Source organism: Archocentrus centrarchus, chromosome 10 (genome assembly GCF_007364275.1).
Source record: "Archocentrus centrarchus isolate MPI-CPG fArcCen1 chromosome 10, fArcCen1, whole genome shotgun sequence".
NCBI lineage: Eukaryota > Metazoa > Chordata > Actinopteri > Cichliformes > Cichlidae > Archocentrus > Archocentrus centrarchus.
Genome location: NC_044355.1, coordinates 38,589,623 through 38,605,020, shown reverse-complemented (window position 1 = coordinate 38,605,020; position 15,398 = coordinate 38,589,623). Strand labels below are relative to the sequence as shown.

General features: G+C 45.7%; 1 protein-coding gene across 1 annotated transcript; it reads right to left on the bottom strand.

The window, feature by feature from the left end:
- Positions 1 to 723: 723 nt before the first annotated feature.
- On the bottom strand, positions 724 to 15,132 carry sparc (secreted protein, acidic, cysteine-rich (osteonectin)). Its single transcript, XM_030739318.1, has 10 exons — positions 15,038 to 15,132; positions 8,322 to 8,387; positions 7,979 to 8,032; positions 6,857 to 6,956; positions 5,444 to 5,565; positions 4,875 to 4,995; positions 3,125 to 3,258; positions 2,361 to 2,509; positions 2,064 to 2,212; positions 724 to 1,364 (listed from the first exon to the last, which is right to left on the bottom strand). Exons 2-10 carry the CDS (start codon positions 8,376 to 8,378, stop codon positions 1,336 to 1,338), a joined length of 915 nt encoding a protein of 304 aa, XP_030595178.1. The 5' UTR covers positions 8,379 to 8,387; positions 15,038 to 15,132; the 3' UTR covers positions 724 to 1,335.
- Positions 15,133 to 15,398: the final 266 nt, after the last annotated feature.

The following is a 15,398-nucleotide window of genomic DNA, read 5'->3' as shown; positions in this document are numbered from 1 at the left end:
TCTTCAGCTTTCCATGTCTGTTCTTCTTCCACCTCAGCAGCTGTTCGGTGGATCTGCTTTGGACTTTCTCACGGCCTGAATTAACAAAGTGGCGAGTCTGAGGTCATTTGGATGTCCAGCTGTCAGATTTTGGCTGAAAGTTGTGACTGCTGCGTGCTCCACTCTGTGCGCAGGGGAACGACCCTGAATCTAACTTTAACCCTCAAACAGACCTTTGCATTTTTTTGTCTTTGCTTTTCTGTGACTTTGACTCGTTCATGTTGGATGAGTCACACTTCAGTGAATGTGTCCTCACATCTCTTCAGCCAATAAATGACATAAAATCAACATTACACAAAATCTAAATCCTTTCTTGCTCACTGCACCAAACTCATTAATGTCGAGAGAAAGAAAAAAACATTTAGTGCATGGGGAGAAGATAATCTCAGAAAAGGGGTTAAAGGTCTAAATGCTGCTGAAGGAGGAGTTCAAAGACACATTCAGCTAGAAAGTGACCCAGAGGACACCCTCCTCCCAAAAACCTGCTTGTAAACAAGCCGATCTCCTCGTGACTCATGATGATTTATCAGATCATTTCAGTAAAAGTTCCAGAGAAGAGGAGGAAGAAATGCAGATATGAATGCATGCAGAGATTTGCAGATCGTTTCATAGTCTTTTATTCATGGATAGAGACGGCTCCGGCTCTCAGTGAAACACTGTGAGAAAAGCTCTCAGCCTGCGAGATTTTCTCCTCATCACAACAATATATCCTCTTTATTGGTTTCAAATATCAGTACACGCGCGTCCTCGTCGAGGACACGGACTCTGCATGGAAAATAAAAATGAACAACTGTAGGAGCAGTAGTCAGCCAAAAACCAAAAATACATCCAACCACAAAAAAATGAGTCCACCACCAAAAGAGTGCAAAAACTAAACAGCTGGTTTAGCAGGAAGCAAGCAGAGGGAGCATTTATTTCCAAACTTTATTTTTCACTTTACAACGTTGTCTGTTTAAAATGTTTAAACCGATCTCCAATTAAAGCCTTGAACACATGGCAGCATATTTATAATACTGTCAACAACATTTACATCAGAGGTCTTTAGTTTTCTTTACAGGGAGCTTTTTGTTCAACAATTCAGAGATTCATGAACATGTGGTGTTAGTACAGGCTGTGCACATTTCTCTTTTGTTATCATTTTTAGTGGTATAGGTAGGAAAGGTCATTATTAGAAAAATCAAAAATAGAAATGCAGTTAGCACCATTACTGTGAACTGTTTTTAACTTAGGGATCAGCACCTTCTCCCGTTAGTAGCCACTAGGAGCTGTCATACTGCTGCTGCTGGTCCGAGCGACTCAGATGATGAGGTCTTTGTCCACATCCTCTGCAAACACAAAGACGCACAGAGAGGAAATGATCAAAACACACATTTGTGAGGTGAAGAAATATCGTTAAAATGCGGTCTGATATGTTCAGGCCCGGTGACGGGAGCGGCTTCAGGTGTGTGAGGCTGTCGATGTACTGGAGGATCTACGTTCCTGCCCTCACCTGTGACCACGAGCTGTGGGTAGCAACTGAATGAATGAATGAGATCATGGATACGAGCAGTGGAAATTAGTCTCCGCCGCAGGGTGGCTGGGCTCTCCCTTAGAGGCAGGGTGAGGAGCTCGGTCATTTGAGAGGGGCTCAGAGCAGAGCCAAAAGGAGCCAGCTCAGGTGTCCTGTGCATGTCCTACCAGGCGGACAACCCGGGAGATTATGTCTCTCGGCTGGCTCGGGAACGCCTCATGTCCCCCTGGATGAGCTGCAGGAGGTGACTCGGGTGAGGGGAACTAGACCCAGACCCAGATAAACGGAATAAAACTGATGGATGGATTTATTAACTACAGCTTGAAAAACCTTTATTTTAAGCTTGAGCAAAAGAGCCATATATATTTATCAAATACACAAACGTCTTTAACTGCGGTAACAGAGATTCTGACTTCACACACACAGTGTGTGTATGTGACACTGTGTGTCCTCTTCTGGGAGTTCCTTTACGAATGCTTTGAAATACTGTTTCATGGGTGCTGCGAGTACTCACGGTCCTTGATGCCGAAGCAGGTGGCCCACTCCTCCAGAGCGATGTATTTGTCGCCATCGGCATCACACTGCTCAAAGAAGCGGGTGGTGCAATGCTCCATGGGAATCAGAGGAGCGCGCAGAGGGGCGAGCTCTGTGTGCGTCAGATATCTGCAGGTACACAAACAGGACGGCAAAGATGAATTTGGGTTTTAGTGGGTGGAAAAGGAGCAGTATCATCAGTTGGTTCTCCCTGCACTGTTGGATCCATCATGTTCTGTAGCGGCATCATCGTTCCCTTTTCCTGTCCCTTACGTACCCATCGACGGGGTGCTGGTCGAGCTGGCCGAACTGCCAGTGGACGGGGAAGATGTACATGTTGTAGTTCTTCTCGAAGTCGTGGGCGAGCAGATCGAGGGAGTGATCGCCGGCCTGAAGCCTCTTCTCATTCTCGTAGATCTTCTTCACCTGAAAGGTTGGACGGACACGTTCACATTGGTGTCGTGTTGGAAGCAGCAGATATGTCAAAATAAAGAGCATCAAAGTTTTTTTCTTATTTATGATCTCTGTGTTAAATCGAGGAGATGAGTTCAGAGTCATATGAAAGCAGGTTTAATGGATCTAAACTTCTCCGCTGCGTTCCAGACACATAAATATTTCCTCAAGTTGAAGTTATAGCTTCACATAGTTTGGATTAGACTTCATTCCAAACCACTTCAAGCAGAAATATGTTGAAAGAAGTTCCCAGCTGCATACTTTACTTGTTTCATTATGAACTGGAAATAAAGAATAAATATTTCTGTGTGCTTTATCTGCTGTATTAAGGCTTCTAGTGCTTCAGCCTTTATGCAAAAAGCTAAAATTAGAATATTTTGGAGGGAATTAAGTGATGCAAAAATGAATATTGGTAAATGAATATTGCCCCCCGGTGTGGACCCAGTTGGACTGCTCTATCAGACTGTAGATAAAGTAAAAACCGGCTCCACTTCAAGAATCTGCAGCAGTAAAATAATGTGCATCTTATTTCTGCAGGATGAGTTCCTGAACCGACAGAGAATCAAGGAGAAACGAGCCTTTTCTCACCCTGAGCTTCTGCTTCTCGGTCAGCAGGTTGTTGTCCTCGTCGCGCTCGTACAGAGTCACCAGAACGTTCTTCAGCCAGTCCCTCATGCGCAGGGGGAACTCCTTCAGCTCGCTGTCCACACAAGGCTCGATGACTGGGAGAGAAACCCACCGTCAGCACCGACACAAACACTCCACATTTACACCTGCTGCTGTGTTTTTCACTTTTAGACTGAATGCACTTTGACACTGTAGTCTGGGCCCGGTGGGCTGATACCTTCTTAAACCTGCTCAGCTCAGTGTGAAACAAAAGCCTTTACCTGGATGTTCAGGTGCACTCATGCACAGGTAAACTGCTGGTTTATTGTATCGAGAACTGTCATGATCTCCATTTAAACCCTTGAGCCCTGACTCCTCACGCTCGGTCTGAAGCTCTGCGTGTCCGGACACATCTGAACACGGCTGAGCTGCAGCCACAGTCCGACCCACCCATCAATCACAGAAAGCTGGCTCACAGCTCAGCTTATCAGCCCGCAGAGGAGCAGGAACAAAACTTAAGATATTCCTGATCCGTCCGTGAACAAACAAACAGAAACAGGAAGAAACCGCAACTCAAGAGGAGATAAAATTTCAGTCGAGTGGTCAGATACGTTTGGGAGAGGGTCTCCTCCTCCTGCTTTTGGTTTTCCATCGTATTTCTGTTGAAATCTGTACTTTTCCAGCTGTAATCTAAGATGCAAGTTCACAGATAAAGAACCACACTCCCTTCGCTAAAGCAGAGTAACAACTGGGTTTAGTTTAATTAAAGGAGTCTGCAGTGCTATTTTACTCTGAGGGAGGGGGCGTCTCTCCATTAAAAGCACCTTCAAGCTCTTCTTTGTCCTTATGATGCGATGCTTTTCCCTGAGATTCACTTATTCCGGAAATATATTTCATATCTGAGGTCTGATCTTTGTTTCTTCTTTGATTTATAGCTCGCTTGCATTCCCGTAACTGTCTTCACAAACGATCATTTGGATCTCTCCAAAATTCGTTTAAATGCTGCAAACAGGTTCAAATGATTGCATGCATGCTTACATCTAATTAAAGTTTTTCCCCTGCAGCTAACATTAACGTTTGAATGAGACGGGTGTGACCAGGGTGGAGGCAGCATGCATTTACTCAGTGCCTCCATCCAGAGACGAAGAGCCAGCTTAATATGAGGCACAGCACAGGGTACAGGCACCTCTTTCAGTGAGAGCAGCTTTCACTCATCAGTTTGTACTCCAGTCTGGAAATGATGCTCTGAGGTTATTTCAGCAGGTCCCAAACTCTGGAAGGGTCAGAGGTTTAAATTCAGCTGTACTTGCTCGGATTAAAGGAGAAAGGCACTCGCCACCAAATCGCCTACACTGACCTCACCCACTCAAGGTTTATGACATCTTTCATGAGACTCTCAGCCAGGCTACAAGCCTGCTTAACACGTACTGATACCATCTAAAGTATTTAAGTGCTGATTCAGGACCACTGGAATCAGAAAGGGAGCACAAACAGATTGAGGACTGCTTTGTTTGACTGGATGAATACCTGAGACATAATAAACACTTTGCTAATCCGCTGAATTTCCTTTCACTGCTCACACCTGTGCGCTATTTTACAGATGACTAACATGAAAAAACTCAAATGTTAAAGATCTGAATCCAGAGAATATGATGCGTTATGTTTCTGCAGTATGTGTGACTGTATGTTGAATATTGTCCTGAAATGCTTGATGCAGAGTGTGAGAGCTCACATTTGCAGGATCCGATGTAATCGAGGTGCAGCTTGTGGCCCTTCTTGGTTCCCTCCAGGGTGCACTTGGTGGCAAAGAAGTGGCAGGAGGACTCGTAGGTCTTGTTGTCAGTGCCGCAAATCTGGAGAAGAGAAAACGGAGCTCGGTCTGCAACACGGTGATATTCCAGGAACGGGCGAATCCTTATATGTTCATCGGAACTTTGACTTGAAAATAAAGGGTATCTTTCTATGATTTTCCTTGTTTCTTGTCATATATCTCCTTTCCCGAGTGTGCACGTTTTAATCAAACTGTGAACAGTTTTTAGCTAAAATGGCTTGTTTCTGAATAAAGCAGGTCCACTTTAAAATGATGGAGTATCTCACTGCAGTCAGGGGATCAAACATGAAGACCTTTATAAACAGCAGCACTGACACTTTGTTTGTTCACTTCTTTGTACACGGCTTCATTGACATCTGTCTGTTTTTTTTTTTTTAGAAATAATTAGAAAAACTAGAGATACGCTCACATAATAAGAAAACAATCTACATTTCCAGCTCAGGCACACGTCGGGCTGATTGTCAACTCACATGCTCAAAGTCTCCCTCGACCTCAGGGCAGGTGGAGGGGTCCTGGCACACACACATGGGGGTGTTGCTCTCATCCACCTCACACACTTTGCCCTTCTTGCAGTGGTAGTTCAGGCAGGGATCTGTGGAGAGAAACACACCAGCACATAAGTCAGTGACGCTGTGGCCCACAGCAGACACCAATCAGTCCTCTAGCACCAAAATAAAACTCAAATGAAAGCAAAACGACTCAATAAAGAGCTGTGAACGTCTGCCTTCAGATCCTGTTTGCTTCATGGACATGTTAAAGCTTTTTCTGTGCTTGAAAGGTGTGCTCATAATAAACAGGGCATATAATAAAGGGACCGACTGCTCCTATAAATTTACAGAAACACCAAGTCAAACACCAGAGGCAGTGTTCTGCTTCAGGATGCTACTTCCATATTATTGTGGCATTTCCACCGTTATTTCTTGTCTTTCTTGCCATCTCCTCTCTTTTATTCATGTTTGGTTATTCCATTTTTGAGTTCTTATTTTTTGTTGGTTGTTCCTTTGGACCCTTGCAGTGAGTGCTTTTTTACTGCCAATGCCGCCTGTCTGTACCAGAGTAGGCTTCTCTTGCACTATTAATCCTCCTGATCAGAGTGCCTCGTCCTGCAGTGCTTGGGCAGAGCAGGCTTTAAAGTCTGCACGGTTGGACTGTTTTCGTGCCGTCGGTGCCGCCTGTGGCTGAGCTGCCTCTTAAAGCGGGGTGGAACGTGTAATTACTGCCCTCTCCTCGCAGAACGATGGAGTCTGTCATTACGACCGTTTGAGCTGCCAGTTTGAGGCTTCGCTAAACTCAGACACTCCTGTAGCCACAGGACAGAAGCAGTGAAATGCAGCGAAACAAATCCTGCACGAGGCAATGAGCGTGACACGGTTTATGTTCATACCTCTGCAGTCACTGAAATACTGGCAGAGAAAGGAGTCTTCATCTGGACGGTGATCTCATGTAATGGACAGTTTTCTAGCAACAGGCCGGACTTAGAGAATTAAGCAGCTTTCTGAGTGGTTTTCCTCCAGTACACATTCCATCATGTGTTCTGCCCACACCTGTCTGATCATGTCTAAAAAGCTGTTTTACATTGATTTTCATTTATGTATCCATTTGAAAACTTTCCACACCCGATGGTTCGTCTATGTGATCATTTCTTTTTTTCATTGTGGTAACATCATTTTATTCGATCTTTTTTTGGGGCTTCAGAATGAATTTGAGGTGTTTATGGATTGGGAAGCTATTCCTCAATCATGAGTAGAAGCAAATGTCCCGACTCTGTCCTTTAAAAATACCCATCCCATCAGGGGAGCGATTGTGGTCCCTACACAGAAAGCCATTAAATGCTCATTTGATCAGGAACATCTTAAAAAGGAGACACGTGTTTGTGAACTTACTCTCAGCGACAACGTCCTCCACAACGTCCTCGACAACCTCGATGGCCTCGTCAAACTCTCCGATCTCAACCTGCACTGGGTTGGCCCCCACATCAGTTTCCTGGGGGGACACGAGAGGTCAGAGGTCAGATCCTGAGCAGTCTAAGCTGTTTGAGACACACTGCAAAGCGATCAGAATGAGGCCTGTGGTCTTCAGGTCTATTTCTGCCTGACGTCCTCTTAAACCAAAGCGCCTGGTCTTCCTGAAGGAGAAGAAACCCAACCTGAAACGTCACCACTAAAGACGGTTCCTCCCTGAAGGCCAAACAGCGTCTGGGAGCAGCCAGACCATAATATTCAACAATAACAACCAGCTGGGTCCACATGTGGTGGAGCTATGAAAAAAGTGATGGCTAAAATTAACAGCTGTGGGATCTTTGGTCCCACTGGACCTCTGAAGCAGGAAACCATAAAACGTTCACATGAAGACTCCACGTTCTGGTGCAGGAATATTTCTGTGATCTAATCCCATCTTATCTTGGAATATCACAGAGGGAAGCTTACAACAGTTATTTATAAGAAGGATTTATTTTAAAGGCAGGAGCCACAGAAAGGACCTGAACCACTGTCCTAACTCCGGCTGGCTCTGGAGCCTGTCCTCTGGGAACGTTCGCTTTCTAGAGTCCTTTATTGCAGAATGTAAAATGTTCACAACTTTAAGTTTTTGTAGTTGTTGATGATTTTATTTATTTTCACAGGAACCGTCTCTGCCACACAATCACGTCAGAAAATCCCCTGAACTTCTGCAGCTGCAGTGCCAAAGAGCTCCGACCGGATCATCGTCGAGCAGCTGCGCAGCTCAGAAAACACATCGCGGCTGCCAAATCAAACTCACAGGACGGCAAACGCTTCCTAAAGACTGCAGAGGGTTGTTGTGCGTCTGCAGCTGCTGCAGCCTGTTTCACACTTTCTGTGTCTGCAGAGGCATGTTTCCTGTTTCAGCTCAGGTATTCACCCCTCTGATGATCACGTGGACCAGCAGAAATCATGAGAACAGCGACGTTAGAAACGACGTTTCTGTAATATCAGGATTTATGGAAAAAAACAACCGCTGGAGAGCACTCCATGAACATCTGGACTGACCTCAACCACTGGCTCCTCGGTCACTGGCTCTTCCACGATGGGCTCCTCTTCAGCCTGGCACACACACACACACACACACAGATTAAACATTATTACACACTTGTGGCTGCTCATGTGAATGCTCCCACACAAATACACAACTTCAGAAAAAACAAGGATCTCATCACATGCGAACACACACCCACAAAAAAATACACAGCAAGTCCATGTGGAAGGAAACACACACACACACACACAATGACTCACAGCAGATCACACAGGAAAGAAGAAAGCAGCTCACACAAAGAAAGGGACATAATATCAAACAGAAAACACACACACACACACACTCAGTGTAACTTACAGGAGCAGCCATGGCGTGGCCAGCCAGGCAAAGGAGGAAGACGATCCACACCCTCATCTTCAAAGTCTGTGGAGGCGAACAGCGATGATCACACATCATTTCTTAAAGTAAAATCATTAATCAGCCGAAACACTGAACATTTGTTGTCTCCATGGTGACAAAAACATGTATGTAAATATTTCATTGTATTAAAGTGTAGCTTTGTGAGTGAAGCAGATTTTTGTTGGTTTCTTTCCGTTTTCATTGACCTCAGAGTCTAAATCATGACCGTCTCTATCATCTCAAAGAGGCCCGCAGTGGACGCCACATGCAGGACGACGCTGATGGAAGAGCTCCAGATTCCCAGACTGAGCCTGAGTGTTTCAGACTGTCTGTGACTGTGAGAATGATTTCACCCTCTGAAGGGATTTTCTCTGCCTGCAGCACAGACCTGAGCGGGTGAGCTGGCTCAGCCTGCCATTGGCTGGAAACAGCTCCTGTCTTTAAACGCGCTCACAGCAACGTTTTTCCACAACGTATTCCCACTCCTCACATTTCCACCAGCCTATGTTTGGACAGACTAGCTTCCTAAACACATATTTACATTAGTAACACTGTGACAGATAATGTAATAATATGACCCTGATGTGTGATTTGGGGTGTTTTAAAAGGTGGAGCAGGACTCTGTCAAAGACTGAGAGTGATATGAGGTGATGAGGACGTGGGATTGAGCTGAGCTACAGGGACAAATTATGGGCACACTCATAGTTTTCATGTTAGCACAGCATTTCCAGTAAAGAAGAGGATAACAACACTGTGAATGCTTGTAATAACTCAGCTTTGCAAACTTTCTGGCATCACGTTAGAAAAGGTGACGACATTCCTGCTGGAGCTTTGATGAAGAGGGCTCGATGGGACGTTCAGACAAACATTTGCTGAAAAAAGCTTTTTTAAAGGACCCCCCCACACACACACACACACATCTGAGCGACAGAAAAGCTCCATTATGACGCATGCGTGCTTGGTTAATGGCGGTCACGCCTGCGATGAAGCAGCACGAGGACAAAGTCTGCATTTAGCGGTGGAAGCTGCGGTGGGGTCGTGACTCAAACACAAGACCTTTAACGGGGAACGTTTTTAGATGGTGGCGGTGACGACACCACCTTTCTGCCGCCTACATGAAGAGAAGTCATTTCAACCACAGGAGGCGCTGTTAGCTGCACTCCCTCTAATGTCCACTTGAGGCTGGCTCCAAAAGTGAGTCAATCCCCTCTGACTTTGCAGCTTAATCTTAATCACTAAATGATTGAGTTATTACCAAACTGCCCTTGATAAGCTCCTCTGTGAGCTTGCTGACACGCTGCAGTGAGCTGTCACAGAGAGGTGAGATGCGGCTGCCGTGAGAGCATCTCTGTTTCTCTTCCTCTCCTCTCCGGCCGACTGTCTGAGGATCCATTGTTGGAAACCCAGCTTCTGTTTCCTCTTTGTGTTGTGTCTCAGGGACCAAAGAAAGCCTCCTTTGTTTGCAGTGGAGTGCAGCATTGCTTGGTCTTCAGTTCTTTTGCTCTATTAGTTATCTCCTCCTTCACCCCCACAAAGGTTCACTCAGACATCAGGGGGAAAATCTCCCTGGGACCAAACACATAATGAGGTGCTGATACGCGTAGATGCAGATCGTACAGATCAAAGCGCTTCTTTCTGTTATTGTGTCTGGATTTTGAAAAGAACTGGAATTTGTCCCCAAACATGCGTCAGTATCTGCAGTTTTTTTGCCTGCAGGCCGATCGCAGTGAGGAGCGTTGACACAGTTTGGTCGCTGTGAGAGATCAGCAGGGGGATAATCAGATTTACTAAACAGAGCTGCGCATAGTTTGAATTCCTGCGCCTCGCAAAACAGGGCAGCAGCTTCAAACCAGCAGCAGATGAATAAAAATTAACGGTTCCTTCTTTCTCTGGAACGTTAAACCTTCCGAATTTCTTCCAGCGTTTCAAAGCTGGTCGGAGAGGAAAACACTGAACTTCGTCCTGCTCAGCTGGTGAAAAGCGTGAGGCCTCTTGACATGAAAAGGCTGAATAGGGCAACATGTTGCTACACATGCAGTGAAGAGTAAATGATGAGCTGTCTGAGGAGCCCTGGAGCTGTGTGATCACCTCAAAGACTGAAAGCACTGAGTTGTGCTAAATGTGCATGAAATGCCGTTCTGTCCTGGGAGGCTGAGGAACCCTAGGCCTACAGTTTGCTATCCAGAGGTGTGTGATGGCAGATATCACACGCTGAAAGTGCAGTCTTTGTTTGTACTCTCAAAGTGCACACATTCCTGACTTTCATATATATCATGTTCAAAAGATTCATATTTGCATTAAACGTCCAAATATTTAAGCAACAAAAAAATGCTGCCGCGCCCTTTAAATGCTATCTGGATTTAACTGGCTTTTATTTTGAAAGGTAAAGGTGTTGCTTTCCATACTTTTTATACTTTTCCTTAAATATATTTTTGCATTCCAGCATTTTAACAGGAATTGTAACAGCTCCATGAAGGCTTAGGGTCTGACTTCTATTTAAACTCTGAAAATAATGAAGAACTTGATGAATTTAAGGAAGTATGAGATGAGCGCAGAGGCATTTTTATGTGTCGGGCCGATGTTTGTTGAGCTCTGTGGGTTCAGATCTTGTGCACTGCTGAATGTCACTGTGTGTTTTTCCCACAGATGTCCACACCCCCACACTGAGAGTACATGTCTGAGTTGCTGATGAGTTGCTAATTTAGCTGAAGCTGTTATTCTTTTGTATTGTTGAAGTTTTTTAAGCTCCTTATTTTCATAAATGAACTGACTTTCTTACTCTCAGTGTGACTTTAGCATCGGTGCTGATAACAAAGACCGGAAGAACTGTTACTGTGCTGAAGGCCAAGGATTCATGAGCAGGCTCAGGTGTGGAAAGTTACAGAAAGGCTGGCAGCACTGATGTCTCCATGACCTGTGCACGAGGAAGATCATCTGCACCTTCTGAAAAAAGCTGAGCTAAAAACAAAAAAGATGCTGAGGGGAAATTTAGTAAAAAGAACCTCTGACCCATCACAAGCAGCGTGTCGGGGCTAAATGTGATCGCACAGACAGGAAAAATAACTGGTCTCATCTCCAAAGAGCGCAGGGTCAGTATTTGGTTTGGAGGGACACGGTGTTCCCGCCGTAGGTCCGCTTTTGCATATTCCTGTTTGGTCAGAGAGTCACCGGGAAGGAGGAGGATGGACAAACTGACGTAACAGCAAAACAAATTATTTTAATTGGAAAGCTGCTCCCATAATCAAACACGGCCGAGGCTAAAAGGGAAACTTCAGGCTCATAAAGGGGCTCTTTCTCCCGCCCGCAAATGTGTTTAATTTGAGAGGTTGGTTCGGTAAGCGAGTGTACACTCAGTGTGAAGGAAAACAGTCTGAGCTGGAGCTGCCACTGGTCCAGATATCCGCCTCACTGTAGCGTCTCACTCCTGTCCCACTCTTCTCCCTCCAGGCCTTCAAAGGGAGCAGATTTACTGAAATTCCTTCTTCTCCTCCTCGGTGACATAACGAGTTCTGGATAAACAACCTGTCGCATCTGCCAGCAAACAGCACAGACAAACACAGGCACGCAGAGAGCTGCGCACAGGCAAATATTGAGGAAAACTCTGAGAATGAACAGTGATTTCCTCTGTTTGTGCTCTGCAGACACGCAAACTATTCGGAAGGATCAGAGTGAAAGAAACACTGCTGGAATTTTATGAAGTGCACAAAGCACAAATGCACGGGACGAGGTTTATCAGGTTGCTTTTAAAGACGATGATTTAGCAGCTCTAAAGTGTTGACTAAAACCCCGCTCAGCAGATCCAAGGACGTCCCACAAAGTGTGAGACTGGCCTCTCAAATCATTCCTCTCTGCTGTCGGCTCCAGTGGTTTACTGTTAGTGAAGTCTTAGTAACGTGTTTAACTCCCACGAGAAGATCCTCTGTGATGGCTTCCACTGTTTGCTCTTTGACCTTTTGCACTGCTGTTTGCCCCCCCCCTCCCCCTCCAAAAGATCCATCCATCAAACAGGTGATAAAACCGTCCCACAGATCGGAGCGAGGCGGTAAAGCCTCTCTAAGCTCTCTGTGATTAGTGGACAGGAGAGACTGACAGAATGATTCAGCCTGTTAGGAGAAAACGGGAACTTCATGTTGTTCATGTCGGATGGGATGGAGAGGAGGGACTGGAAGGATTTCCATGATTATGAGAGTCATTCATCATATGGAAACTGCCATGAACACAACGGTACGCCCCTCAGACCACTGGCAGATGTTATTAAGGACTGAGGAGCCAAAACATGCTGTGACCGTCTCAGACCTGGACCGTAGGGCACACAGCCACTGATGGCAGTGATTTCACGTTTGGAGGCAGGATTGTTTCAGTGTGCAGAATCTGTCCTGATGAGGCTCCTGGGCTGTGTTGGTGGAAAATGGGCGTACAAGACTTGAGAAGGTGGCTGAGGTCTCAGGCACCTTCAGCTGCTAAACCAATTCTGCAACGTCCATTTTTCCATCCTTTTAACTGAGTCTGAGGCTGCGGTAAGGGCTGGGTTCTGTTTTTAGCCACATGCTATTAGGCAGAAAGTAGAAGATGTTACCTTTCCAATGAAGCCTCATACTCTGTTTCTGCTTTTCTATTCAAAATTCAAAAAATGTGGTAGATGTTAACTTAATGCAAACCGTACACCTAACTCCAGGTGGGTCGCAGGATGGTGGGAGGATATGTTTTCTCATATTTCTTTATTCTTTGACTTTATATCTTCATGTCTCATTCTCTGCCTCCTTCTTTGTGCCTCCCGTCCTTCTTCCTGACACTAAACTCCAGATTCTTCTTCTCCATGTCAGGCACAGACAGCAACACAATCCCTCCTTCCTGTCGGGGGATTAGTGTTTTTCTAGAGATTGCCAAGCTGGCCTCGGCATTTCACAGCATCCTCAGCTCCACCCCCTCCCCTCGCTGCCCTCTTCCTCCTCCTCCACCTTCCACTCCGGTCCAGACCTGCCACCTCAACAATTAAGCAGCCAGAGACGCTCTGTCTGCACTTCGCTCATACTAATGCCGGCACATTGTGCTTCAGTCTTTCCACTGAAAGCTCGGAGAAATCCTCGACAGGTGTGACGAACACGGAAAACAAGACCGTTTGTCTTTTGGAAACATTTTTCCGGGACACGTGTAACTGAGTGTGACAGAAGAGGAAAGGACGGGAGTACTGAGCGGGTTTAATTAGAGAGCAAGAAAATAATCTGAGAAAAATACTTTGAAATGCATGAGCTGAATTCATAAAGACAGAAAACTCTAGTTTGACTCCAGCTGATGCAAAGCTTCAGGTTATTGATGCATCTTTGAAAAGAAACTAAAGCTCAAAAATTTCAAAGCTCTGCTGAATAAATGATGACATAAAACACGCAAAGATGTTCAGTTCATATAGATATACACACACACACACACACACACACACACACACACACACACACACACACACACACACACACACACACAGAATAATCACAGCCCTTGTCACCAACTTTAAAGTACTCGTGCTGATTTTTCCTTTTATGTAATAATGTCAATGTTGCAGTTTATCGTGACGCTGCTGGATGGAGGTGTGTGTGTGTGTGTGCGTGTGTGTGTGTGTGTGTGTGTGTGTGTGTGTGTGTGTGTGGGGGGGGGGGGGGGGGGGGGGGGTCTTGGCTCTGTGCAGGCCAGTCAAGCTGTTCTACACCAAACTGTGAAAAACTCTATGGAGCTTCATGTGCGGGAAGATGGAGCTGGAAGCGAGCAGACGCTGCTCAGGTTTCTGCACGCTGGACTCAAAAACCAATCATAAGCTCCAGCGCGGATCTGCACTAACTCAAAGGAACAGCTGGTAACTGATCACCACGGCAACCTGCATTCCTTTACAGGAGTGTAATCGGGGTGGGGGGGTCACAGAGGGGATAAAGGAGGACACGGGGAGGAAAAACTGTTGCTCCATCAGGCTTTTTCAAAATTTCATCTCAGACTCCTCCCTCCTTTCTTTCTTTCTTTCTTTCTTTCTTTCTGTCTTTAAGTCATTTTATTTTCACTAATTCTTTCCACATAATTTTTTATAAAACCAGTAAATAAAGAGATGGAAGCGCTTTCAGCAGTTTCACAAAACAAAGCAGAAAACCACGGAAAGAAATGTCCACTTAAAGGGTCTCTAAGCCTGTGTCTGATTCCCTCCTCCTCTAAGCATTCAGCCCCCAGTCCTCCTCCTCTTCCTCCTCTTGTTGCCGATGTGGCACACAGCACCTCCACCGAGTCTGAACCCCCAGAATCACAGCCTGCAGCTGTTCCAGCAGTAATGACAGAGGAGGCTGAGGTCTGAAGCCCGTGGCTGCTTTCAGAGCAGAGGTCTTCCATTAAAGTGAGATTTAAGACAGAAAAATCACAGTATGGAAAAACGTAGAAAAGCACAGCTGGTGGCTCTGCTGCAGGAAAGAAATGGACTGGTATTTGGAGCTGGTGTGTGAGGAAAACCGACCAAGGCCAGTTCTTCTTTGCAAATGAGTCAGAAAGAGTTTACCTTATTTCATTGCAGCAAAGTACGTTTAAAGTGTAAATCTGTGGTATGACTGAAATCAAACTGTCAGTAATAACTCCATCACTCTCTCTACATGTCCTCAGAAAGCTGGGTCTCCTCACAGGACGCACGTCAGGCACAAACGTCTTACCTCCAGCTTTGCAGAGCAGAACACCAGAAGAGAAGTCAGCTGCGTGCGGGGCCCCGACGATCTAACAGCAGCGCCGCTTCACGCACAAGACATTTCCAATGGGGCGTCCCAGTTAGGACGCAGACCCCCCCTCCCGTCAGTCCATCACGGCCTCCCCCTGTGGGCGGGGCTTCATGTTAACCCTTTGCTCAAAGGCTGAAGGGCAGGCGCACTCCGCACTCTGGTGCTTTCTTTGGATCCGCTGGTTCCGCGCAGGACTGGACTCTAAACTCTTTTTGTTTTGAAGTAACTCAATTTTTTAATGTCAAACACAAGAACAGTGATGAAATGAGCTTAAAAACATGAACATGTGACCCGTCAT